This window comes from Microcaecilia unicolor, chromosome 14, assembly GCF_901765095.1.
Source record: "Microcaecilia unicolor chromosome 14, aMicUni1.1, whole genome shotgun sequence".
NCBI classification, from domain to species: domain Eukaryota; kingdom Metazoa; phylum Chordata; class Amphibia; order Gymnophiona; family Siphonopidae; genus Microcaecilia; species Microcaecilia unicolor.
This window is the reverse complement of record NC_044044.1, coordinates 17,882,995-17,909,188: the sequence shown is the minus strand read 5'-3', so window position 1 is coordinate 17,909,188 and position 26,194 is coordinate 17,882,995. Positions and strand designations below refer to the sequence as shown.

General features: G+C 46.3%; 1 protein-coding gene across 2 annotated transcripts; it reads right to left on the bottom strand.

The window, feature by feature from the left end:
- Positions 1-709: 709 nt before the first annotated feature.
- On the bottom strand, positions 710-26,194 carry TP53 (tumor protein p53). Of its 2 annotated transcripts, none has more exons than XM_030187726.1 (11): positions 25,462-26,194; positions 19,422-19,544; positions 18,561-18,609; positions 15,029-15,274; positions 8,438-8,624; positions 8,169-8,281; positions 6,079-6,188; positions 4,824-4,945; positions 2,702-2,790; positions 1,993-2,099; positions 710-954 (listed from the first exon to the last, which is right to left on the bottom strand). In XM_030187726.1, exons 1-11 carry the CDS (start codon positions 25,554-25,556, stop codon positions 867-869), a joined length of 1,329 nt encoding a protein of 442 aa, XP_030043586.1. In that variant the 5' UTR covers positions 25,557-26,194; the 3' UTR covers positions 710-866. The 2 variants fall into 2 exon arrangements, with proteins under 2 accessions (XP_030043586.1, XP_030043587.1); XM_030187727.1 differs by lacking the exon at positions 25,462-26,194 and adding an exon at positions 22,527-22,646 and having other exon boundaries at positions 712-954.

Sequence of the window (26,194 nt, the reverse complement as noted above, 5' to 3'; positions counted from 1 at the left end):
CGGAATGTGATGGCGTCAGAGGGAGGACCAATGAGAGGGAAGGGAAACCAGCACCAGCCAGCCACAGAACGATGGAGGTGAGGATTCAATCGCGGGAGAATCGCCCCCTCCCTCCCCCCCGTCCTCCGAGTTCCAGGCCCACTCCCCTCCCTCCCTCCCTTACGAATTCCAGAGCCCCGTGCCTCCCTCCCTCTCTCTCTCTCCTCCAAGTGGCAACCTGACCTGCGTTGCCCGTCTTCTTCTCCCAGTCCTCCACTTGCCCCTCACCTTCTTGCGTGCCGACCTGAATTTAAAAGTTCTTATCTCGGGGTCCGCCAGCAGCAGTAAAAGGTGAGCAAGCATGGCCCTTCAGCCTGCCTTCCCTTCTGACTGCCTCTGGTCCCACCCTTCCGGAAACAGGAAATGAGGGCACGCAGGAGGGGAGCATGGAACTCGGAGGTGGGGGGCATGTTTTACTAGTTATTTCATATTTTCTATTCTCTCTTAAGCAACCTTGGAATCCCCCAATAACGTAATGAGGATATAGCTTTGCTTAATTTCTTTTACCTCGGATGCTTATAAAGGTTTCTACTTTTCATTACAGTTCTGTACAAGTGTATCGCTTGATATGTTAAGATTTATATTATAAACTGCATAAATAAAATATTACAAAAAATTCCAGGCAAGCTCCAGCCTGATTCATCGAATTCATCTTTATTTAAAAAAAAAAAAAAAAAAAAAGGAACAAAAATGTTTTGTTTTTTTTGCGAAACAGTGTATATATGTAAAAATATATAGAGCTCGTTACAAAAAAAGCTTTGAAAAATGGCAGTGTAGTATCCACTTTTGGGAACTTTAATAAAGCCTGGGCTGTAGGGAAGAAGAGACTAGTCCGAATCTGGAGCCTCATCTTTAACAAGAAGTTTTTTCCCTTTCTTGGGTGCAATCCTGTCCCGTTCCTTGCGGCTCTTCAACCTGGTTCAAGAATAGAAGAGTAGATTGTGTTACGGGTTATGGAGATTCACTACAGGCCGCACTAGGCAAAAGAGACACTGAAACAAGACTGTCAGTTATGTTCTTCCAAAGATTCCAAATCAGATGCACTAGGCGCGCGACACACCGGGCACCCCTCGTCACACGTATTCAAAGAGCCCCCACCTCACCCCCACAGTCCAGCATCTCTCTTTTCCACTTCCTCCCCAGTCCAAGGAGGGAAGAAAAAGGGAGATGCCCATAGGAAGCAGGCCAAGAGAGAGGTAAGAAGTAGAGATGCTGGACCACAGGAGATGACGGAGATGTAAGACCTCCATGCCAGGGGTCCCCGAATTACTACCCTAGAGCCTCAGCAGCATTTAAGAAAGGAAAACAAGCAAAACTTTGCAAATTTATACCCCAGAGGTAGTGTGAGAAAATTTCACTCACAATTTCGCTCTTAGGGATGGGCCACCCTTGACATCTCTGCTTTTCTTACAAGACAAGAGTGGAGAGAAATCTCGTCCCTCCCTCCACAATCAAAAGTTACTTCTAACCCAACGTGAAAAAGCCCCAGATTCCCACAAGCTCCCGACGCAAGTCTCCTCTCAAACCACCAAGCCTGGGACAAGCTCCCTCCCCCTCCCCTCACTTGGAAGACAGCATCAGATCATCCAGCTGAGCCGGGCCCCATTGCATTCTGGAACAGAAAATTCCTAGCACCCAACTCACTGCAGAGTATGTCTCCCCCCCCCCCCCCCCCCCAAAAAAAAAGAGTAACTGTCCGTTTGAAATAACCACAGTTTGAGCCCCTCTTCCATTTCTGGCCACCAGGGACAATATCGAGGCGTAAGCCCCACTCCCAACTAAGTCTCCCTATATCCAGCGATGCCCAATGTGGGGCCTCATGTTGTCCTTATCTAAATCCTGAAAAGGATTGTTTAGGGTGGCCTCCCCCAGGCTGTCCCGATTTTTTTTCCTCCACTGTCAAACCAAGGCGTCTAGAATACCAAAATGACACTCAGGCGAGCCGGCACGTACTGTTTCTGCTGCTTGATTTTCTCCATCTGTTGCTGGGGAATGTAATCCTGGAGCTCTAGGGCATCGTGGATTGTCTTGATGAACTCGTATCGCTGTCGGCCACGCACCTGGAGATCAAAACATAGCCCGATAAGGGAAAAAAAAGCCCATGTCCATGCACACACCAGTTGAGCTTCTGCTTTCCAGAATACGAAGCCCTGGTGATTCTCCTTGCAAAGAGTTTAACAAGCAAGTGGTATGTTATTGGAGTTGTTTGGTGGGGAGTGGGGGGAGGGGAGAGGCACAGATCTGAATCCCCCAAGCCTAAAATAGAAGTTTGATGGACTCAGACCCCAGCAGAGGAGTCTTACAATTCAAGCATCTCTTTCCCATTGAGGTGATTCCTAGAGGAATAGCGCTGTGCACATCTCATGCTTCCCAGTTGAGGTAGCACTGGTGGCGCTCACAGATGCTTAATCCCTCTTAGGGTCACTGAAAAGTAGATATCACACCCCCCGGCATACCCTTTAATCATCTTCTCCAGCTGCTTGAGACAGAGAATATAAGGAAGAAAAGCCAGCTTCAAAAGTGTCTTTCTGTCTCCATCTGCTGGCAGGGAGGCATAACTCATTCATCTGAGCTAGTCTGGCAAGTATGTTAAAGGGGAGTCGGAGATGGCAGACTGGAAATAAAATCAGGATCCGTCGTCAAGCCTAATATAAGGAGTCACCTGCAGTGTGAAAATCTCTTCATCAGAGGAGGTGACCCTCTTCTTGCGATTCTCGGGGGGCGTCGCAGCCTGGGACACATCTTGAATCACTGCCAAGAAAAGACACAGGTGAGAAATATTATTTTTTAAATACCCAGAGCAGCCAGATGGGAACCCTCCCCCCTCAAACAACAGCAACAAAAAAAAAAAAAAGGCCATAACGTAGATAAAGACCAATTGATTCATCCATTCTGCCTAAGTGGCTCCTGATAAACATGGTTTTAAGATGGGACGTGGCTTTCTGCTGCCCACTCTTGAGACTTGCACAGCAGTTTGAACCTCTGTTGCGTCACGGGAGCTGAGCACTGGGTTCCTTTAATGGGAAGCAGGTGTCCGCACTAACCCTCGGATTCTATATAATGGCCTTAGATTTAGGCACCGAAATAGGAACGGATTCTATAATACCGCGCCTAACTTAATCGGTTTAACAAGCCAACGAGCACCGATATCAGCACCTCACAAGCAATAACACTGATTGGCTCTGATTAGAACTCAGGAACATAACTCGCTAAGCGTATTCTGTAATGCGTACAGGCAAAAAAGGGCATGTTAGGGGGCGGGGAAATGGGCGTTCCAAAATTTACGCACTTAGTTATAGAATATGGCCAAGCTTTTCACTGGTGTAAATGGATGCGCGCAGATTTGGGCGGAGAAATATCAACTAAGCGTATTCTATAATCTGCACCTAAATCTAGGTGCCGATTATAGAATACGCTTAGTCAGCACTGATTTCAGTGCCGATTTTTAGGACCATATATAGAATCTCCTCCTAAGTGTGAGATGAGTCGGGTAAAATGGACCACCCTGTCTGCCCAGTAAGGTGCTTGGGGCTACAGCTGCCACTCCATGTAAACACACTCCGAAGGCTGGAGGTGCCTGGGGAGCTGCAGCAGTAATATCGGGGAGTGGGGAGGTAATACAGGAGGTCAAGGCTCCAGGCCCAGAGTTCCTGGGGCTCCAGACAGGGTTTTGTGCCTGAGGCAGCCGTGACAGGGTTTAGGTTGAAAATCTAGCGCCAGGGTTTCTGGAATGAGCACAGCAGGTTCCAGAGTATCTGTAGCCAAAAACATTCAGTTACCCAGAAGAGAGGGCGGCTGGAATTTTCCAGAACTTCTAACTACCTGTGATAGCTATGAGGAGAGCTTTCTACTGTGCAGCAGGCACTCTCCTTGTCCAGGGCACCTTACTCTGTTCATTCAAAGCATTCAAGGGGGGGGGAGGAGAGTCATGAGGGGATAAATTGGGGGATTTCTAAAGACTAGAAAACTTCCTTGAGAAAGGCCAAAGTATCCTAGTGGTTCATGCAGCGGACTTCGATCCTGGGGAACTGGGTCCAATTCCCACCGCAGCTCCTTGCGACTCTGGGCAAAACACTTAACCCTCCATTGCCCCAGGTACAAATAAGTACCTGAATGTACTATGTAAACCACTTTGAACGTAGTTGCAAAAAAAAAGGCGGTATATCAAGTCCCATTTCCCTTTCCCTTATGACATCACAATATCAGAAGTGAGCCAAGTATCGGGCAATCAAGCCATTGTGACATCACTGATGAGGTTGGCTCTTATTGGTGGAATGAGGCATTATGACATCACAGTATCAGCTCCAGTGGAGGAGTAGCCTAGTGGTTAGTGCAGTGGACTTTGATCCTGGGGAACTTCGATTCCCATTGCAGCTCCTTGTGACTCTGAGCAAATCACTTAACCCTCCATTGCCCCAGGTACAAATAAGTACCTGAATATACTATGTAAACCGCTTTGAACGCAGTTGCAAAAAAAAAAAAACCACAGAAAGGCCCATTTGGTCACAGAGCCCATTCCCCCTTCCCCAACAATCGTGATCACTCTTTAACTGCCCTATAAAAACGCACAATTGGACCTTACAGTTTTATTAAATATTACACTTGCTGCCCTAGGCAACTGCCTGGTTCTGCCTAAATGGTAGCGCCCGCCCTGCTTGGGGAACGTCTCATGAGCATCATGAAATGGGAGCTAGGTGTCCAAAATGGTAAGATAGAAAGTAACAGGGCTACAGCGGGGGAAGGGGGGAGAGGAAGGAGACGGTCATTCCGTGAGCCACACTCACCCCGCTTGCTGCTTCCACATTTCCCCACCTTCCTTTGGGAATTCGCCTCCTCCGTCTTGCGGTCACGGCCGGGACAGGCGCAGATTCTCACCTCGAAGCTCCGCCGGCCCAGCAGCTGTCCTCTGCAAGAGGGGGGGAGGGCGGGGAACAAAGAGTTAGGCTAAAGCGGGGAATCTCAACCCAGCCCTCGGGACGCACCCCGGCCAGTCCGACTTTCACAATGAGACAGAATGGAGATAATACATGCAGATTTCTCTCATGTATATTTATTGTATTATATCATTAAGTAACCACTATTGCCAATTCTAATCAAGAAATATCTTTATGATTTTATTATGTTCTTGTACCAAAACATTACTGTGCAAAAACTTTTACCATGAACATTATCATATCTTATTTTCCTCTAATCATACAATCCATTCGTTCCAAACTTAATCTAATTATGCAAATTCCAACATGATACATATTTTCACAGACTTTCAAGACCATAACATTTAACATATATTAACAATCTTTTTCCTAATGAGATTTTAACCTGATGGTGCAATAGTCCTGGCTATACATCACGTTAGATATCTTCTGTTAAATCTTCAAAGCATTTCTCCAACTGTTGACCTATAAGTGCATTCACTCTGCAGCCCCTCACTACCTCTCCACCCTCATCTCCTCCCTATACTCCTTCCCTAAAACTCCGTTCACTGGGCAAATCTTTCCTAATTGCACCCTTCTCCTCCATCGCTAACTCCAGACTCCGCTCCTTCTATCTCGCCGCACCTTATGCCTGGAATAGGCTTCCTGAGCCATTACGTCTAGCTCCAACCCTGGCTGCCTTCAAATCCGGGCTAAAGGCCTACCTGTTTGATGCTGCTTTCGACTCCTAACTTGTAACTTTTATCTTATCCTTATGTGTCCTTCCCTTCTCCTTTTTGGTCCTGTCTGTTTGTCCTGATTTAGATTGTAAGCTCTTTGGAGCAGGGACTGTCTTTCTTCTTCATGTTCAATTGTAAAGCGCTGCGTACGACTGGTAGCGCTATAAAAGTGATTTACAATAGTAGTAGTATGTCCATCAGTTCAATCTAGGACATACAATTGGAGAAATGCTTTGAAGATTTAACAGAAGATACCTAACGCTCCAGAACTACACCCGAGTCTTCCTCCAACCACACGGGCGCCAATCCCCGGCTCTACCACCATCTGAGGCTGGTCTCGGGACGAGTCTCTGATAATAATCCCATTCCCTCTGGATCATACTTACTCCTTAGTCTCCAGTGTGATGATGGTGAGGATGGGACGCCGGTTCATGCCCCCCATGCAGGAGCTGTTACACATGTAGTTAAACAGCACCGTGGTGAAGTCGGACCCCACCTGGAAACAGAAACACGTGGCTCAACGTCCCTCGGTACAGCTGGGGAAGGGGGTTTTGCTTTGCTAATCTCAGGCACACAGCCCTAAAGGACTGAGAGGGTTAACTGACATCAGCATGGAGAAATAGGACAAAAAAGGAAGGCGCTAGCTGAAGAGAAGTTATACCGCAATACTGAAAGGTAAGTATAAAGACTTTGGATTCAGAAACCTCTCGTGGGAGGTGGTGGCGATGAAAACGGTAACGGAAATCAAACATGCGAGGGATAAACATAACGGAATCCTGTTCGGAAGGAAGGGATCCTCAGAAGCTTAGCCGAGATTAGGTGGCAGAGCCAGGGGTGGGGAGGCAGGGCTAGTTCTTGGGAGGCGTGACTAGTGATGGGCAGACTTCTACAGTCTGTGCCCTAAAAATGGCAGACACAAATCAAAGTCTGGTATACACATAAAAGTAGCACATATGAGTTTATCTTGTTGGGCAGACTGGATGGACCGTGCAGGTCTTTTTCTGCCGTCATCTACTAAGTTACTCTCCCTTAAGGTGTTTTAAAACGCTCTAAGCATTACTGTCCTGTTCTAATATCATCGTTATGTCGCATCTTGGGGGAAAGATTTTCCCGGACATCTCCTTTTCAGAGGACTGTCGGGGGGCTGGACGTTTTTATTTTTCCAGCGGGCAGGAAAGAGTGGGGTTCTTTCCTGCCACGAAGAGGCCACTAGGCCATCAGGGCTGCAAGGTAGGCCTGGGAGGAGAGGGGACCAGCTGCTCATGGATGGGAGGGAGAGAAGGGGGCAAACTGCTTGTAGATGGGAGGGAAGGGAGAGGAGAGGGGGACATGCTGTGCATGGAGGGAAGGGAAGGGAAAAGGAGGAAATGCAGCGCATGAATAGAAGGGGATGGAGAGGAGAGGGAGACATGCTGCTCATGGACGTTTGCTATTTTACAAATCTACATCTCTTCTCATTTTGTATTTAGATTACGGAAGAAAATGCATTTCGGTTACTTTTACCACCATCTTTTCCCACTGCTTCAAGAATCTGGCTTTCTTGGGAGACCAAGGTGATTGTGCGATGGGGGTTGGGCCAGGGGCGACATTTTATATTTAGTGTCCTCTTTTTTTTTTTTTTATTCTGCAAATATGGTAACCGTAACACAGGAGTTCTCAACCCAATCCCTGGGACACACCCAGCCAATCAGGTTTTCAGGATACCCAGAATAAATATGCATGAGATAGCTGGGCATATCCATAATCATTGTGGGCATCCTGAAAACCTGACTGGTTGGGTGTGTCCCGAGGACTGGGTTCAGATCCCCTGCTACGACAATAACTTTATTAAAAGACAGCAGAACACAGCGACAATACAAAGCTGAAGGAAAAACCACCAAAAGTGTATCCCCAACCGGTGCAACAGCTATACTGGGCTCTGGATGGCCAATATTCTGGAAAGAGAATCTGTATATTTTCTGAACTGCGCAGAAAATTTGGAAGGTTTATCTTACTCAAGATACAAGTACATAAGTATTGCCATACTGGGAAAGCCCAAAGGTTCATCAAGCCCAGCATCCTGTTTCCAACAGTGGCCAATCCACATCACAAAAAAGTACAAAACATTTTATACTGCTTATCCCAGAAATGGTGGATTTTCCCCAAGTCCATTTAATAACGGTCTATGGACTTTTCCTTTAGGAAGCCATCCAAACCTTTTTAAAACTCTGCTAAGCTAACCACCTTTACCACATTCTCTGGCAACGAATTCCACAGTTTAATTACACGTTGAGTGAAGAAAAATTTTCTCTGACTCGTTTTAAATTTACTACATTGTAGCTTCATCGCATGCCCCCTAGTCCTAGTATTTTTGGAAAGCGTGAACAGACGCTTCACATCGGATGCAGTACAGAAAGCATTCACTTATCAGTCCAGCACCACACAGAGGTGTTCCCTGAACCCACAGAAGAGACATGCTGACCGAGCATCACATTACCTGCGGGGCCTCATATGGCACATCGACACTGTGCCGGTGCGTGTTTGCATTCTCCGTGTAACGTGCCAGCTGGTTCCCTTCCACCCGAATCAGGTGATTACGTGAGGCGGTATCTGTGAATAATAAAACCTGGGTAAATAGCATCCGGAGTGTATGACGAGATGAAAAGAGGAGACTATGTGGGGGGAGGGGGGGGGGGTTGGAAGAGAGGGACATGGAGAAGAGAAACAAGAGGAAGGCTGGAAAGAGAGAGAAGGATGATCTCATACCTTCCATGGGCTCAGCAGTGCGTTCATGGTGTGGGCAGCGTTTCACCACCTCGGCCACGTGCTCCGACTTCTTGTACACGGCAGTAGCCCGGATCAGAGCTCCAGCGGGAGGCGTCTCCTTGACTTTGATCTGAACTGGGCAGGTCTTGGACAGCTGGCAAAAAAGCTTATTCAGGTCTGGAGAATACTAGAGGCACGGGTGAGAAAGGAGGACGGAGTAGGTGAGACACAGAGACAGGACAGAAAGAAAGACGGGAGATCAAAAAGGTTAAGAGAGGGGGAGGGAGAGAAGGGGAAACAATCATTTTCGGATACAATCATTCATGCTCACAAAATACAAAGAATCTGGCCCAGCCTTCCACCCATCTGTTCCTGGATTCCCGTCCCGTGTCTGCTATTGTCGCAGTCTCCCAAAATATCTCTAGGTGTAGGCGAAGCCCTCCTTAAGCTGCCTCAAGAAGTGAAGGGGGGGGGGGGGGCAAGGCTTCAACACCCTTCTCCATCCCAGCTCCGAGCTGCTGCTGGACCCAGTCAGTAAAAGAACTGCGGAAAGGGCAAACGCCTCCCTGCCCTGTCACGGTGGCAGCACTGACCTCACCCCCCATGCTAGGGGCAGATTCTGCTTCACACGCTCTCTCTGTCAAGTCTTAAGACAGCACTGGTACCTCTCTCCCTCTGTCTTGCCAGCTGATAAAGCCCCTCCCTAGGCTCCAGTGGGCTGGCTTAGGGAGGACAGGAACGAAGGCCAGCCAGACTGCAGCCGACTTCTCCAGGGTGCAGTCGAGGGACTTGCCTAGACTTGTTCCAGGTGTCAGGATGCAGTATGGGGCAAGGAGAAGGCATGTCGCAGCTAGCCCAAGGCACTAGGCCTGGATCTCTGCAGGGGCAGGGGGAGGGGAGGTAAGGACCAGATTCTCCCCCACCACATCACTCAAACAAAAGCGAATTCCTTGCAAACTGCAGTTAAATGAGGGTGAAAAGCAAGGCAGCCACAAACCAGCAACCAGTTACAAATCCATTATGGGCTCCTTTTAGAGGGACATTTGGGTTATCATGTCTGGACAGATGTATTCCACGATTTCACAGCTAGAAGATGATCAATAGAAATAGAGTCAAATAAAACATGGAAAAGAAAATAAGATGATACCTTTTTAATTGGACATAACTTAATACATTTTTTGATTAGCTTTCGAAGGTAGCCCTTCTTCCTCAGATCGGAAATAAGCAAATGTTGGTAGATGACAGTATATATAAGTGAAACATCAAAGCATTTCAGTGACAGTCTAACAGGATGAGGGTGGGTTAGGTGAGGGACAGGGAGGGAGGGCCGGGTGGATGAGGGACATTTGCTTATTTCTGATCTGACGAAGAAGGGCAACCTTTGAAAGCTAATCAAAAAATGTATTACGTTAGTCCAATAAAAAAAGGTATCATTTTATTTTCTTTTACTCTATTGATTACCTTTAGAAGTGGACTAACACAGCTACCACATCGCTCTACAGCTAGAAGATGAAAATCCAGCAGGACTGTCGTCTAGACGTACAGTGCAAGATTCCAATGCCTTTCTTTTAGTGTTCCCTAAATATTTTTATTATTTTCAAATCCACAACAAGCACGCTGTGCTCCTTTAAAATAATAGTAACGAGGAAAACAATTCAACATACGGACAAGACGGAAAAACTAGCAATGGAGAGGGAGAAACGGACAAAAAAAAGGAGAGGCAATGGGACAGCGGACAAGACGGAAAAACTAGCAATGGAGAGGGGCAATGGGACAGCGAGACAAGCAGAGAGCAAGGAAGAGAAGCAGGAAGTCAGACAGACAGGGAGAAAAGAGTGCACAAAGGAAATCAGACAGGAAAAGATAAGAGAGACAAGCAATCAGAGAGAGAGACAGGCAGACAAAGATAACAAGCGCAAGAGACACAGTAAGAGACTGCACAAGGGAATCAGACAGAAAGGCAAACAAAAAGGAGAGACAGAGACATCACTGGAGCCCAGAAACTGTTCTTCCTACACTCTGTAATTACTTCTATTTCAGCAACACAGAAACTAACTGCCAGGCTGGAAGAGTTTCCTCAGTCTGACAGAGAGAGGGAGGGAGGGAGAGGAAGCCAGGGCAAGGAGTGACAACTTTTATTTACACGTTTACTTAAGTTTAATTAGGGCCATATGGTTGGTTCTTGCTTGCCCCAGGGGCTGGGATGCGTCTCTCCCCCCCCCCCCCCCCCACACACTCCTTCAGCAGGAAGGGTGAGGGCTACATGAGCAGCAGAAATAGAAGAAAAAAAAAAAAAAGCTATTTCCATCCAACTTATTTCACTAGCAAAAAATGACTATCATAAATGTATTAACATGAGAGAGGTGGTTTATTTTGTCCAGCCTGGTGCAATCCAGAACAGAAACACCAGAGTGCGTATTTGTAAAAAAAAAAAAAAAAAGTTACAAAGCTCTTTCCAAGAGGCGGATGCTTGAAAACTCAAGGTAGTGACAAATTCTAACTACCTGCTGACCTCCTGTTTCTGTCCTTTAGCACCTGTGGATGTAGCTTAGTTAAGATGAGTCCCAAACACCAGGCGACCTATACTCCAGTTCATAGAGCCCCGCCTGGCCCATTCCCCTCATCTCTGGGCAAGCACTACCCAGGAAAGGCTAAAGCGGCTAGGGCTCTTCAGCTTGGAGAAAAGGCGGCTGAGGGGAGATATGATAGAAGTCTATCAAATAAGGAGTGGAGTTGAACGGGTAGATTTGAAGCGTCTGTTTGTGCTTTCCAAAAATACTAGGACTAGAAGGCATGCGATGAAGCTACAATGTAGTAAATTTAAAACGAATCGGAGAAAATTTGTCTTCACGCAACGTGTAATTCAATTCTGGAATTTGTTGCCAAAGAATGTGGTAAAGGCGGTTAGCTTAGCGGAGTTTAAAAAAGGTTTTGACAGCTTCCTAAAGGAAAAGTCCTTAGACTGTTATTAAATGGACTTGGGGAAAATCCACTATTTCTGGGATAAGCAGTATAAAATGTTTTGTACTTTTTGGGATCTTGCCAGGTATTTGTGATCTGGATTGGCCACTGTTGGAAACAGGATGCTGGGCTTGATGGACCTTTGGTCTATCCCAGTATGGCAATAGTTATGTACCTCTCTAGGACAGGACTGCTGCCTGATCACCCCACCCCCACTGTGTAGACTGAGTAGAAGCAAATTGATTTTTTACTCGTTCCAAAAGTACAAACACTAGGGGACACTCGAGGAAGTTACATGGGAATACTTTCATAACAAATAGGAAATATTTTTTTCACTCAACGAATAGTTAAGCTCTGGAACTCTTTGCCGGCGGAGGTGGTAACAGTGGTTAGTGTATCTGGGTTTAAAACAGGTTTGGACAAATTCCTGGAGGAAAAGTCCATCATCTACTATTGAGACAGACATGAGGAAGCAACTTCTTGCCCTGGGATTTGCAGTATGGAATGTTGATACTCTGAGATTCTGCATGGAATCTTGTCACTCTTTAGGATTCCAGAATCTTGCTATTCTTTGGGGTTCTACATGGAATGTTGCTATTTGGGGTTCCGCACGGAATCTTGCTAGTCATTATGATTCCGGTATCTTGTTACTCTTTGGGGTTCTGGAATGTTGCCACAATTTGGGTTTCTGCCAGGTACTTGCAACCTGGATTGGTCACCGTTTGGAAAGCAGGATACTGGGCTAGATGGACCATTGGACTGACCCAGTATGGCTACTGTTACGTTCTTATTTTTAAAGTACATTCTCTTCAACCAAATTTTATCTGGAGCCAACCACCACAGTAGCCACCAGGGTTGACGCTGTAACCGATTCAGTATCTGAAGACTCCAAAAGAGCAGAAACATACAAAGGCGAAGTATCTTGAGGCCTGCTGACCAACAGGTTTAGAAGGAAAATAATAAACTTGAGAAAAAGGTGGAATACTCTCTTCGGCGACCTCTAATATCTCCTTAATGTATCTTTTAAACATGTCACGAGGAACGCGAGTCAGAGCAAACTCAAAGAGGAAAGCACACATTGGAGCCCTTTCCCTGCATTTAAATATAAGTATTCCAAGTAAAAAAAAAAAAAAATTGAAACGCTTAGAAATGCGCAGACGCCAATGTATGCTTCACTTTCGGGCTTGCCAAGCACACAGGAACTGAGCTTACCACCAAACTCTTCTGCGCATGCGCCAAGCATGTCCTCCCTCCCCCCCCCCCTTGCTTTCGCATTTACAGCTAGGTTTCTGCGCTGTTGGCTTACCGCAGCAGTTCTGAGCATCAGCCTGTAAAGATATGTTTATTTTGCTGGTTTAAAAATATGTTTTATTGTTACCTGCCTAGAACAGTGGATTATAAATGACCTAGAGACAGAGATGGGAGTAACTAGTGAGGTAATTAAATTTGCTGATGACACAAAGTTATTCAAAGTCATTGGGACTGGCACTCTGCGGAGAGAAGGGGCAGGTGGTGTTTGGGGCGAGTTACTGGACATGGAGAGGAGGGGAGGGGAGAGAGGAGAAATCGCTGGATATGAATGGAGGAGAGGGCAGGGGAGAGAGGAGAATTGCTGAATATAAATGGAGGGGGAGAGGGGGGGGGGGGGAAATGTACCACCTGTTAAAAAAAATTTCAGCACCCCCAATCATTTTGAAAAGTTGGATCCTATGACCCCATAAACATGATATCCCTCCCTGCCGACCCCCCCTCTGCCAGGATGCCACTTACCCAGCTCCTTTCCATTAAAAGCATGGCTGCACTCCTGCTCCATGCCAGGAATGAGAGAGTGGGGTGTCATCAGCCTGTCCACGATGCTGCTCTCGCAGGTTCCAAGCTTCGGGCAGGAAAGCTTCGGCTACACATTTGTTGCTGTTGTACCTCCAAGTGTCTGCAGGAGGCCAGGAAGTCATATTGGGGGGGGGGGGGGGGGGGGGGCAGGGACGAGCCTCAGGCTCTGCTTTTAGTGAATGCACCTGCCTGATTTGTCTTTTACATCCTGCTCACCACGGGAGCTGGTTGTAGGTAAGAGGAAAAGTGGATATAACGTTCTGTGTTTTGTCTTTCTGCTCTGCTGCTTGCAGGAGAGTTTTGCTTTATTTAGTTTTGCAAGTGTTTCTTGGATCTCTCTCACAACTGGCTAAGGGGAGGAAATAGTACTAGTGTGGCAGGAGCAGGGGCAGTGCTGGGAGATCAAGGAGAAACTGTTTCCCTTCAGGACTGGCCGGTCCACAGCGCTGACAACTGTAGCCAGGCAGTACCAGCAGCTCCTGACCACCCATTAAATTTTCCATGGTAAAAGGTAGGAGCTGCTTCTATGCATCGGGTCGGAAAATGGCTGTGCATCGCTTTGCATGCACATTTGTATAGTAATTAGCTCATTATAATAGCTTTGCATTCTATTTTCGTTAGCTGCTAAAGTGATACAAAAAGAGCTTGGAGAACCCTTTTGTGCATGTCTTGCTATAATCCTTGCTTGCTTAACCGGCTAGAACCAGTTTAAAAACCACATTGCTGGCTTGTTAGGTTTTGTGCATCTGGGCCACAGCCAGAGAGAAGAGAGAGAAAGATGTCTTTGCTGAGGCCCTGTGAACAGTTATATTTGATAACCTGTGAGCAGCTATATGTCCTGATCTCCCCAGCTACTATTTAGATAGTATACAAATGTTTAGATAGTGCTATAATTGATCCATATTTCAGTTACCTGTTAATGTTTTGCTGATTGCACCTTTTCTGTTCATTGTTCAAATTTTTTCATGACAGTAAACATTTTTCGTTTATTGCCTTTGCTTGTCTGGACTAAGAATCCTGGTGGTTTGTGTGTTGGGTCTGTGAGTGCTTTCTAGGAGCTGTAGGACCACTGGGAGTGTGGCCCCAGTAACCTAGGAATCACTGGGGATAATTTGAGAGCGGGAGACTCACCCAGAGGCGGTTGGGACCCAGTCGGTGGGAGGAGGGTGCTAGTGTAGAGCATAAGCGGCAGGTGCAGGCGGACATGAGCTGTGCTGGGGATAGACCCTCTAAGTGGCTGCAGGGTAGCCCCAGGCAGGTGGCTAGGCATTTTGTGACAATGGCATACAGCTTTCCTAGATGGCGCAGAGTGGAGCATGGCATCAGTGCCGCAGTCGCTATATGCAAGCCAATAGACCGAAAAAATTTGAAACTGATGAATGGGCCTAACAAAAGAATCCCGTGGGCCACAACAGCCCATAGGTTGTAGTTTTCCCACCTCAGTCTTAGCAGAATCAGACACACATACAGGAGCAAAACAGGGACACATTTTCACTGGCATTTAAATCAATCATATTTCTATCCAGCTATGTAACATATTTTTCAATCAGAATACAAGCCAATTTAAATACTAATTTGTTACAGCATTGTAGAATTAAGCGTGTTAGGTTGTAAGCTCTTCAGGGCAGAAACATTTTGTACCTGAATGGTTATCATCACTGTACAGTGCTGCATATGTCCAGTATTGCTATAAAAACGATAAATATTATTATTACTACAAAATAAGATGACTGAAAAGGAATCTGTGGATCCGTTTCACCTCCTCTTCCTCCAACCCCGCCAACCCCTTGGCACTCTTACCGTGCAGGTCACCGACTTGGCTGTACCCGACTGCTGAAAGGCCAGGCGGAAATCAAGCACACCTGGGTAGTCTTCTGTGGAAGGGACGATGGAGGACGTGGCGACAGAATTCGCCTCCGGGGAAAGGAGGACCACATGCTGTGAAACAGCCTCCAACTCCTGAACCAGCAAGCCCTCCTCCTGGGGGAGTAGGTCAGGATCTAGAGTGGCCTCCACATGGGTCTGGAGGGGAAATTGGTCCATCAACTGCAAAAAGGGTGATCCGAGACAGAAATGGAGAAATTAGGTCTTACTTGATCATTTTGTTCCCATCAGTCCTTCCCACTATTCTAGAACCTGTGGGACAACTGTGTCCATCAACCAGCAGGTGGAGACAGAGAACTGAAAACTTAGCTGAGATAGCTCTCTCTTGGCATCCAGTCCAGCACCTCAGTATTTATGTAGACAAGTAGTAAGGATAAACTCAGAACAAACATAATCTTAAACAGATGAGCAAACATATGTGAACTCTCTCATCTCTGGACAACTCACAAAGAACAAGAGGTATGTAGGAAGCACCATGCAAGGTGACCCATTACTTCGCACCAACTAAACATCGCAGAAACCTTGGGCAAGCCTCTGGAATAGTGGAATAGAAAGAAAATGATCACGAAAGACCTTACTTCTCCCATTATTCCAGAACCTGTAGGATGTTTAAAAGCAATTCCTAGAGTGGGTGGGATCCTGGTGCTACCACCCTGAGGACAAAAGCTCAAACACTGTTTTCGGAGCTCGCTGCCACGTCCACCCAACTAATCCTTAATGCTGCGGCCCGTTGGTTCTCTGGCTCTGCAACCCCTCCCCCCCGCCTCCTATTTTCCTCTTTGGAAAAGTGATCTCTCCTGTTTCACATTTTCATTGTCTGTCTGGGAGTAATTCCGGACTCCTCTTTTACCATTTTTGCCAGACATTTCACACTTGTCCAAGCTTTACTTCTTTACCTTTCGACAGTTACGGACTATTCGTCATCTCTTCAATCACGATAGAAGCGTGTGGAAACTTTCTTTTTTCATTTCACATCTCGACTACTGTAATATCATTTGTTCCGGCCTACCTCGACCTGCTCTTAAGAAGTCACAGACTTCACAAAACACGGCCACTGGATTACCGTTCTATATCACACATCCCCTCTACTAAAACAGCACCACTGGCTTTCAGTGGAATATCGGATCACTTTACGAAGTCGCCCTGCTGACATTTAAGACTTTTAGGCTAGGCACCCCTGATTATTTTCCCGCTTTAACTATCCCCTACTCCCCTGCCAGAGTCCTCTGTTCCTTAAACGACCACCATCTTGTTTTACCAAGCCCTAAATTTCCCCAAGTGGAGACAACTAGACACTGTGCTTTCTTCTTCCTTTCTCCTCACATGCTTGCCCTACGTAGGGATCTGTATGTTGGGTGATTTAAGACCAACTTGAAAGCTTGGCTTTTCAAACAGGCCTTTGGAGACGACTAGAGGTTGCTGCCAGCTAGAAGGGTCGGGTCGCCCCTGTTTTTTTGACTGTGTGCTCCAATGCCTCTCTTCGAATGACGGTAACTTTTCTTTCTTTGTGCGATACTTTCTCTTTCCTATCTTCGTTTGTAGTTCTTTTCCATATGTATTTTTAGGTTTGTACAGTGTACTGCTTTGGCAGCTACAGAGGTTAAGCAAATTCAATAAAGTATAAACCTGTAGTGCTTGGCAAAGGTAGCGCAGCTCAATTCAATACGTTATCTGGAAGGAATTAAAGAACTTACTGAGTCTAACTTTAACTCACTACTATGTCTCAGTATGCAACGGATTATCCAAAACAAACACCTCACATCTAAAAATATTCTCACAAAATAATACAAACGAGCCGTACATTCAGTATACACAGCACCAAATCTGAATTTTGAGCAATCTTATACATTTAGTGCTGTATATACTGAATATTGTTTACTATGGGTGCAAATGAGCATATAGATACTTGAATTCATTATAGATTATACTATACATGTGCACTTAAGTGTTGAATTCAACGACTTTTGAATTACTAATTATTAAAGGAGCCAAGTACGGCTCGTTTGTATGTACATACATGATATAAGGAGGAGGAACACCCAATGCGCTATGATGGTTCCATCTGTGACACTGCCACATATTCCTTTGGGGATATAATGGTTGGAATGGGTACGGACTGAGCACATTTATACACACAACGCCTCGCAGAATGAGCCCACAAGACCTGAGGAGCTTGCTTCCCTGCAAGCAAATTAGCTGAGGCGATAGTCTCCTTCAGCCATCTAGCAATTGCGGGCACTAGGCCCTGCTGGAGAGCCCGAAATCCCCAGAATATGGAGATGCTCCAACAAACCTGAAGACATGCTGCAGCTTACTGTTCCCCCAATGTTGTGTTGAACTCCCGGCTTGCACGCACTGCAACGCTCCAACGCCGGCCGGTGGGTCCCACAGCAAGAAAACAGCTTAACCACCACCTCCATGGGAGTCGCCATTCAACCCCACTAGCACAAGTGCAGCACAACCCAGTCCCAAGCGGTGACCTGCACCAAATCGAACTTGCAGCCCTCCAAGCGGTTCTCAGTCAAGCTCAGTCTCCACATCTTACCACGGATGAGACAGAATCAGGACCGATATTCTGTCCCACGCTCTCCAGTAAACCTCTCTCCCCTCTGCCTTTTTTTTTTTTTTTTTAAGTTGTTGTACTGGAAAAGAAGAGCTCCAGAGAAAACAGGGGAGAGGTGAAGGGAGGGAAGAAGTCAATTCGCAGGGCACCAGAGACAGGGATCTGAAGACCTCCAGATATGACTCTGCAGACTCAAGCCACCGGCGAAGCTCAACTGGAGACCACTTGACCAATTGGACCAGGAGCAAATCACTCAGAACCAGAGGTTGAAAAGTGTGTCTATCCACCTGCTGGAGACAGAAAATACTGAGGAGCTGGACTGGATGCCAAGAGAGATATGTCTGAGCTCAGTTTTCAGTCCTCTATCTCCACCTGCTGGTCGATGGATACAACTATCCCACAGGTTCTGGAATAGTGGGAAGCTACGTAATAGAAGAGAGATTTAATCCAGTACAGCTAATGCTTACTAAAATATATCTCACCATACCCCCTCCCCCAATGACCAAGCATGAAAGGGAAGACTTCAAAGCTAATCCCTCTCCAAGTCTCTGACCAAAAATATGAAGATATTTTATTAACAAAATGCAGAAAACTGGGAGGAGGGGGATATTGTAGAATAAGTTTCCCAGATTTCCACAGCTGTGAGAAAAGCCCCTCTTGCCCCTCAGTCTGCACCCTGTACTCAGCCTCCTTACAAAAATCCCTTTAAACTTCTCAGCGAAGACCAGGGCACCAAGCACTCCAGAGTGGCATTCAAATAAGCAGCGAGATGCTGCTTAACAGGTGGGATCAAGGCCCCCACCCCATCGCCCAGTGTAAGCATGCACCCAAACTGTCCTGTACCTGTCTTCCATGAACTCACACTGACCGCCAAAAGACACTCACCCAGAAATCGTTTTCATTCTCCGGCAGGGTAGGGGAAAGATTGGGCAGACTGGAATATTTGGGATGGGGGTGGAAAGTAGGAAAGAGAGAAAAGAAATTTTAAAAAATTCATATATCATGTCAATGAGCAAAAAACATTATATACATTGGGAGAAGGGAGGTGGGGGCACCCAGAGAGGTAACGGGAAGTTGAGCAATGACTAGGGATAACAGATTTTTCTGATTTAAGTTAGAGCTCTATCAAATACTTGTATTTGATTCAATTTAGCCGAACAGTGATTTAAATTTGAACACGAATAATCTGGGGCTCCACTGGGCTAAATCCTACTGAAATGAACACTTGATCTCTGATTATTTGTTACGTTAAAGTTCAGTACCCATTATTCAGATTCGGCTGAGAATATTTGTCATTATTCGTATTTGTCCAAATAGTAAAATATGGTATTCAGTACAGCTCTAATTAAATGTAGAATAGCAAAATACACAAAATAATAAAAATATAAATACAGTGTGGCCTTTGGTACTCTTTGCTCTGTGTGTGGTCTGCACCCAAAAGTGCATGGATCAGAAGGAAGGGCATCCTTGCACCCCAATGACAAACCCCTTCGCCCCACAAATAGAAGTCCCGAAAAGCTTTAAAGGGCCCTTTCCCAGGGAGTACCCAGCGGTGCTCCCACCCGCTCCCCCTTCTATCCAGTAGAACACCTTATAGAGATGGGGGGGGGGGGGGGGGGGGCGCAAATCAGCCCAATACCCAGAGCTAGGTCACGGAGGACACTGTGTGTGGGAAACTGGGGGGGTTACACAAGGTACTGGGGGACGGAGAGGAGAGGCTGGGGGGTGGTACTTCTCCATACTCACCAATTCCAAAGGTCAGAGAAACTTTCTTGACTGAAGTTCTCTTCTAAGCCGTTCTCGGAGACAGTCTCGGACATCATTATGAGAGAGGGAGGGCAACAACAAGCTAGAGGGGGATCTGATGAGCTAAAAAGAAAAAAAAAAAAAAAAAAAAAAAGAGAGAGGATGGTGTTACTAAACAGAGGAACAGAGAAGCACTGTCTCAACATTCAGCTATGTTTCACCTCTCATTCATTCCTCCCACTCTCCAGCCACCAGAGATCTCCCTTTCCACTACCTGAATACTCATTTCCCTCCACTAATCTCCCCTCTCCATCCTGTATGTCTACCTCAACCACTCTTTCTTCCCTCACCAGTCTGGAACTGGTGTTCCCCCTAGAGTTATCACCTCACCTCAGAATGATCCAGTGCTGGGGTTTTGTTTTTGACCCAGTTTTCTCCTGCTCCAGTTCCTTTGTATTCTCCCGGCTCATCTGGCTCCAGAGCTGGGTTCTCGGCACCATGAACTTTAATCTGCAATATCTTTCCACCCCCAAAACGGCCAATTTGGCCATTTCAACATAAAAGCGGGCAAGCAAAGCTACCACTCTAGGTGGAGAAGGGGGCTGTCTTTGGTTCTGCAGGCAGTCAAGCCCAAAAGGGTGGAGGGGATGCTGAAAACAAACCAAAAATCCTTGCTCTGGGCGACATTTTCCCAGCAAACACCCTCGATTGGGAACCATGCATCAAAATCTCTCTTTTGAATCTGGTCACCAGGCACCACCTCTAAGTGACCATTATGACTAGAGTTACCAGATGGAAGTAAAACAGGACTGGCTCAATCTGACCATGACCTGGACAGCCATCTGGTAACCCTAATTAACAGGGTACCATGATACCATGACGGAGCAATGTTAGCCACATAGAGCCTGCAAGTATGCGGGAATATGTGGGATACAAACAGTGCGTTATTTCCAGCAAAAAAGGTGCCGGTACTCAAATGCCAGGTCACCCTTCAGAGATGGGGGTGATCGCTGAGGGACCCACCCCACAATAACCAGGCCCCCTGCAACCAGTCACAGAATCTATGACAAGGCAGAATTGGTGTGTAGAGCCTGAGTGGAGGAGTGGCCTAGTGGTTAGGGTGGCGGACTTTGGTCCTGGGGAACTGAGTTTGATTCCCACTTCAGGCACAGGCAGCTCCTTGTGACTCTGGGCAAGTCACTTAACCCTGCATTGCCCCATGTAAGCTGCATTGAGCCTGCCATGAGTGGGAAAGCACAGGGTACAAATGTAATTAAAAAAAAAAAAAAAGCTCTTTCCTTAAAACTTAGGGACCATGGCAGTGCCATAGCGAGGGCTGCTGACACCCGGGGCGGGTCGCCGCTGCGCACCCCTCCGGGTGCAGCACAGCGCACCCCCCCCCCCCCCCCCGGAGCACACTCTTACATCTGACATAGGAAAGGGGACGGGTGTGAGGGCCGCTCCGCCCCGAGTGCACGTCGCTGCGAGCTGCGTCGGCTCCGCTGGTTCCCTGCTCTCTCTGCCTCGGAACAGGAAGTAACCTGCTCCGGGGCAGAGAGAGCAGGGAACCAGCGGAGCCGACACCCCCCCAGCGGCGTGCACCCGGGGTGGACCGCCCCACTGCCCCCCCCCCCCCCCCTGAGTTACCAGATGGAAGTAAAACGGGACTGGCTCAATCTGACCATGACCTGGAGAGCCATCTGGTAACCCTAATTAACAGGGTACCATGATACCATGACGGAGCAATGTTAGCCACATAGAGCCTGCAAGTATGTGGGAATATGTGGGATACAAACAGTGCGTTATTTCCAGCAAAAAAGGTGCCGGTACTCAAATGCCAGGTCAGTACCCCCCTCAAAAAAAGCCCTGGATACAAATGCAATAAATAAATAATAACTGCTCCAACCCATGATCAGTAGTATAGATCTTAGATCAATCTAACGCCGTTTACAGTACTATGCAAGCCACATTGAGCCTGCAAAAAGGTGGGAAAATGTGGGATACAAATGTAACAATAATAATAATAATCTGAACTACAAGTGGGGTAATGGTAAAACTCTCCCGTCGGCTTAAATACATCAGATCTAAGCGAACTGCCCACTACTCAGCCCACCCCTACAATTCGGAGGAAGCTCCTCCCGGGGGCGGAGCCCCACGTTCTGATCACACCCCTTAGCTTAGGCTCAGAAGGGGAGGCCCCGCCTCTCGGAACAAACCATTCCCACCCGGTTGTAAACCCGCGAGAACCATCGTCCTTTAGCACTTGCGCCTGTCTAAGAACAAAAGCAACAACAACAAAAGTGAAAGCTGCGTCAGGTTTTTCACCACGAACCGAGAACATGGGGGTGAATAAGAAAGGGAAAGCTCCGTTACCAAGGAAACGGTAGTCGTCACACCTTAAAATAGTAGTTTCAGCCCAGAAACTACCAAAACAATCAATGGCGGGAGGGAGGCGTGCCAGAAGAGGAGGAGCAGAAAAACCCCCCACAATGACTCAGAACCAGCCTGAAAACAAAACCCAAATTTTCAAGAACATAAATCCCTTCTTCACCCTGCCTCGGGGGAGAAGAAAGCGTGAGAAGACACAGTTGACAACAAAAACAAATGGTTCCCCCCCCCCCTTCCTCCAGGGGTTGGTGGTAGAACCCAATTCTCAGCCTGCTGCAAGGCTCTGTTTAAAGGATTCGCACAGATCATTCACGGCGGGTAGAAAAAGAGGGTTTAATAACGAGTCATTTTATCCGAGCACAATAAATGAAATAAAATGCTTCTTAAGGTTCCGGAGAAGGCCGCATCCATCCATCAGGCAGGCCGGAGAAACCTGTCTCCTGGAGCGGCAGCTCTCGCTCATTCACCGTACTTCCTGTCTGCGCTAGCCAAAGCAACTTCTTTAGGCTTCTGTGCTGCAAACCTAGGGATTCCCCAACATTCCACCATCGGAACCCTGGAATCATTCAGCATTCCACGATCCGAATGCCAGAATCGCCTAACGTTCCACCATTCGAACTCTCAGATTCTCGCAACATTCCATACTCCGATCCCCGTCATTCTCAGCGAAAGGGGGACCTTGTCAGAATTGCAGTGGAACCCAACCGGTAGAGATACCTTTTGTAGTACGCTCACGCAGCTGCCCCGCGTCTCTGCTCTGTCTTCGGTCTCTCCGCCGCCTCCGGAACACGCGCTGGGGATTCCCCGGCTTCCCCCAGCATGCACTGCTGGGCGTGCTAGGTCAGCTGACGGATTCGCCGCACAAATCCCTTGCAGCCCTTTCTTTCCTGCCATATTTAGTGAGGGCAACGTACTCCAGCCGAGCTCCTTCGGTACTTATGCTTGCAAACGTGACAGGGAAGCCAGCAGTGCCCTTAACAAAGATGGCAGCGTAGGTCTTCCTCCGCTTGTTTTTGGCATTTCACGACAGTCCAAACAAGTCGATCAGGTCCTGCTTTTGCCCCAACATTGCAGGTATTTGTATTAGGAAAATCAGACATATATCTCTATCAGACTTGCAAACTTACCCAACTCAAGAGGGGGAAATGTTTGGGTTTTTTCAGTAACAATCTGGTGTGACCTTACATTGCAGTGCATGGTGGTACTCGTAGTCCCTAATTTTATCCATTGAAATCTGCAGCTCCCATAATACATCTTGATGGGGTTGTTAGAAATTTAGTGTAAATTACTTGCTTTGAAAGTATTATTATGCCTCTAGGAATTAGGATTAATGTCCAGAATTTTGCAGTGAAAAAGACACAGTGGCATTTCTAAAAGCATAGCCAAAGCTGAAGTGAGGTCCTCATTTTTCACTTTCTCAGGAGGAGACTACCATTCTGGTGATGCTTGCTTACAATGGTAAGGTTTGAGAAGGGAATAATGCAATAATATTTAGGTTCTCTGTTTTGTCTATTGAATGGGTTGAATATATTAGATACTTTATGATGGTGATGTATTTATTTAGTAGCTAAATAGAATTGAAATGCACGTACATTCTGTTACCAATCAGTTAAACAAGCCTGTCTCCAATTTGAAAATAAGTCAGAGAATAACTAAAGTTGTCGTTTTTGTTACTCAACTTTGCAACTTCATGCAAAAACCTAACAGATGCATTGGTGCTTATGTTCTGCTATGAATAAACAGCTTTTTTCTGAGCTAGAGGACTTTGGATCAGCCTGGTCCTTAAAGCCTTTGCTGAAACCTCCTGGTGCAGGTAAGCCTGGACCGAACTGAAGAAATAGTTTAAAATGCACCAGTAACAAGCAATGCAGTCACGATCAGTCTTCGCTCTCTCCTCTTTCCAACCCACCCCAATCAAAAATCCCGAAAGAACCCAGTGCGCAAAAGCAATAAATATACTCCGTCCTCTCATTAAAACAGGGTTGTTAATCCAATTTTTCATACAGGTTTGTTTGTGTGTGTTTTAACTTTGTTTGTTCATTTGCCGTACAAAACCTCACCCTTTTCATTTCATTTGCAGTGTTGGGATCCCTATGATAATAACTCCATATTTTCACCAAAATGTATCCCCTGCCCAGTGCTTCCCTCTTTTTTTTGCATTGAATCTCCTTCCTAATACTGGGGTGTAAATGGGGAGGGAGCCAGTGATTATAAGCTCCCTTCAGCGGGAAGAGCTTGCTTTCCTGTTGTCCTAATAACTGGAAACAACATTTCTGCTTATATAGTTCCATTTTTCACGTATTACTTGGCTCAGTGGCGATACCTTTTCAGTACTTGCGACACCTCCAGATTTTTTTGGGGGGTGGGGGGGAAGGGTTGTTCACCGGAAAGAAATCCAAAAGCTTCCTTTCCATCTTTGTTCTTGGATTTATGTAAGTCATAGTGCATGTATGAAAATGCAGAACACAAGTCTCTGAAACCATTTAGATCAGATCTGCAGCCTGTATGGTGAGTGTGTGTGTGTGTATGTACAGTACAGTCTCAATTATCTGACCTTCACTAATCCGACATCTCCCCTCCCCCCCCGGTGACATCATCATATTTATTTCTATTAAAAATCTTTGTTTTGGAGCAGTTTTTGAAAACCGGGAACTCTATGCTTTTGTCTATGCGTTATTTGAGGGGTTTATGCAGTGTTTTCTATATTATCCAACTTTTCACTTATCCAACAACAGGTCAGTTCCATTTTATGTCGGATAATCGATACTGTACTGTATGTGAATATATGAGTCAGCACTTATGTTTTCCGTATTGTATGACCAGTAGGAACAGGCTAGTAAAGTCTCAGTGTTAACGTGAGGGGGGGGGGGGGGGACGTGTGCAAGACAGACCAGTTATTAACCTTCTCTAAGTAATTATTTTCTTTGAAATTACTTTATAGAAAGACTTAATTACATTCGACATTTTAGAACAGAAAAAATGTTCCAAGGAAGGGTGTTCTGCAGTGCCTTAGACAAAAGCACTTCTTCTGTTTCACCTACAGGATACAGATCTGGGGTCTTTCAGTTTGGTTCCTCATATTATCAACCTCTTTCCCCCCCCCCCCCCCCCTTAAATGTAGCCTTCCACTTCCTGAACCCCCTCGGGATCCGTGAAAAACAGAAACCGGAATGCGCCATTTTAAGAAAAATTCCTTTTACTTCTCAAATACACAAAATAAGACAGACCTGTTCAGAAGAGCATACCCCAACGACCCACCATAAAATACCTGAACACTTGTGACACAATATAACCAAAGACCGTAACGGACATTACCTGACTCTCCCTCTCTAAGTTCCCCCCAATTACCTACCATACATGTACCTCATTCTACCACAATATCACTTTGTATTCATTCGTACCATGTATTTGTTCAGACCGGAATCGGCTAATGCCATTAACGGTAAAATGTAAGCCACATTGAGCCTGCAAAAAGGTGGGAAAATGTGGGATAGAAATGCCAAAGTTAGATGGATGAACCGTGGTTTTTTTTTTCCCAAGGGGGATCTTTTCCCTTAACCACCTTCTGCTCCCCCACCCAGAAAAGTCTTTCAGGAGTCCCTTACAATAAGTACCCCCAATTCAAATCCCGTGAAAATCACAAACCACTTACCTGCAGTAGCACGTGTCTGGAGAGGCATTTTCCAAACAGGAAGAAAAGAGATCTCTGAAAAAATATGTATCAGCGTTCTCGAGGTATAGATCCATGGTGGTCTAAAGAGAGAAAAGGACCCAAATAGCATATATGCCTCTTTTCCGAGGGGCCCGGAAATGATCCGTGGGGACCCCCATCGCGCCCAATCTGAAAGCAGGGAAGTGTAAAGACAGGCTTTGTGATTGGTTGGCTCCTTAAACTCTCATGCTTCTTCCTATGATCTGCAGGCTCATAGGAAGTAAGGTTTCTCTGCGAGCCACGAGGAAAAAAAAATCACGCCCATAGTAACCGAAAATCCAATAAAACGAGTATATTTTCAAAAACCAAGTCCCTTAATGGAGTAACGTTTAAAAAATCTTTGCAAACGTGAAGGGAAGGAGAGTAGTGTCCCAGCAATGTAGTGACTGCATCAAGGCTCTGTCTGTGAAAAAAAAAAAAACGAGTAGACTCGCTGAGGTGCAGGACGGATCCTTCGTCGGAGTTTAAAAATAGACAAATATTATTTAAAATGTCCTTCTGTAACGATTGTATCATCTTTCAAAATAAGTTTAGTGCCAAACGTATTGTTCCTTTCTGCCCACTGACTCATGCAGGTCCTTCTCGGGAGTAGCAGACAGAGGAGAAACACCTCAGTGGTAATCCTGACTGAATGTTTTTTGCCCCTCTTTTCTCTCTAAAACGGACCTGGAAA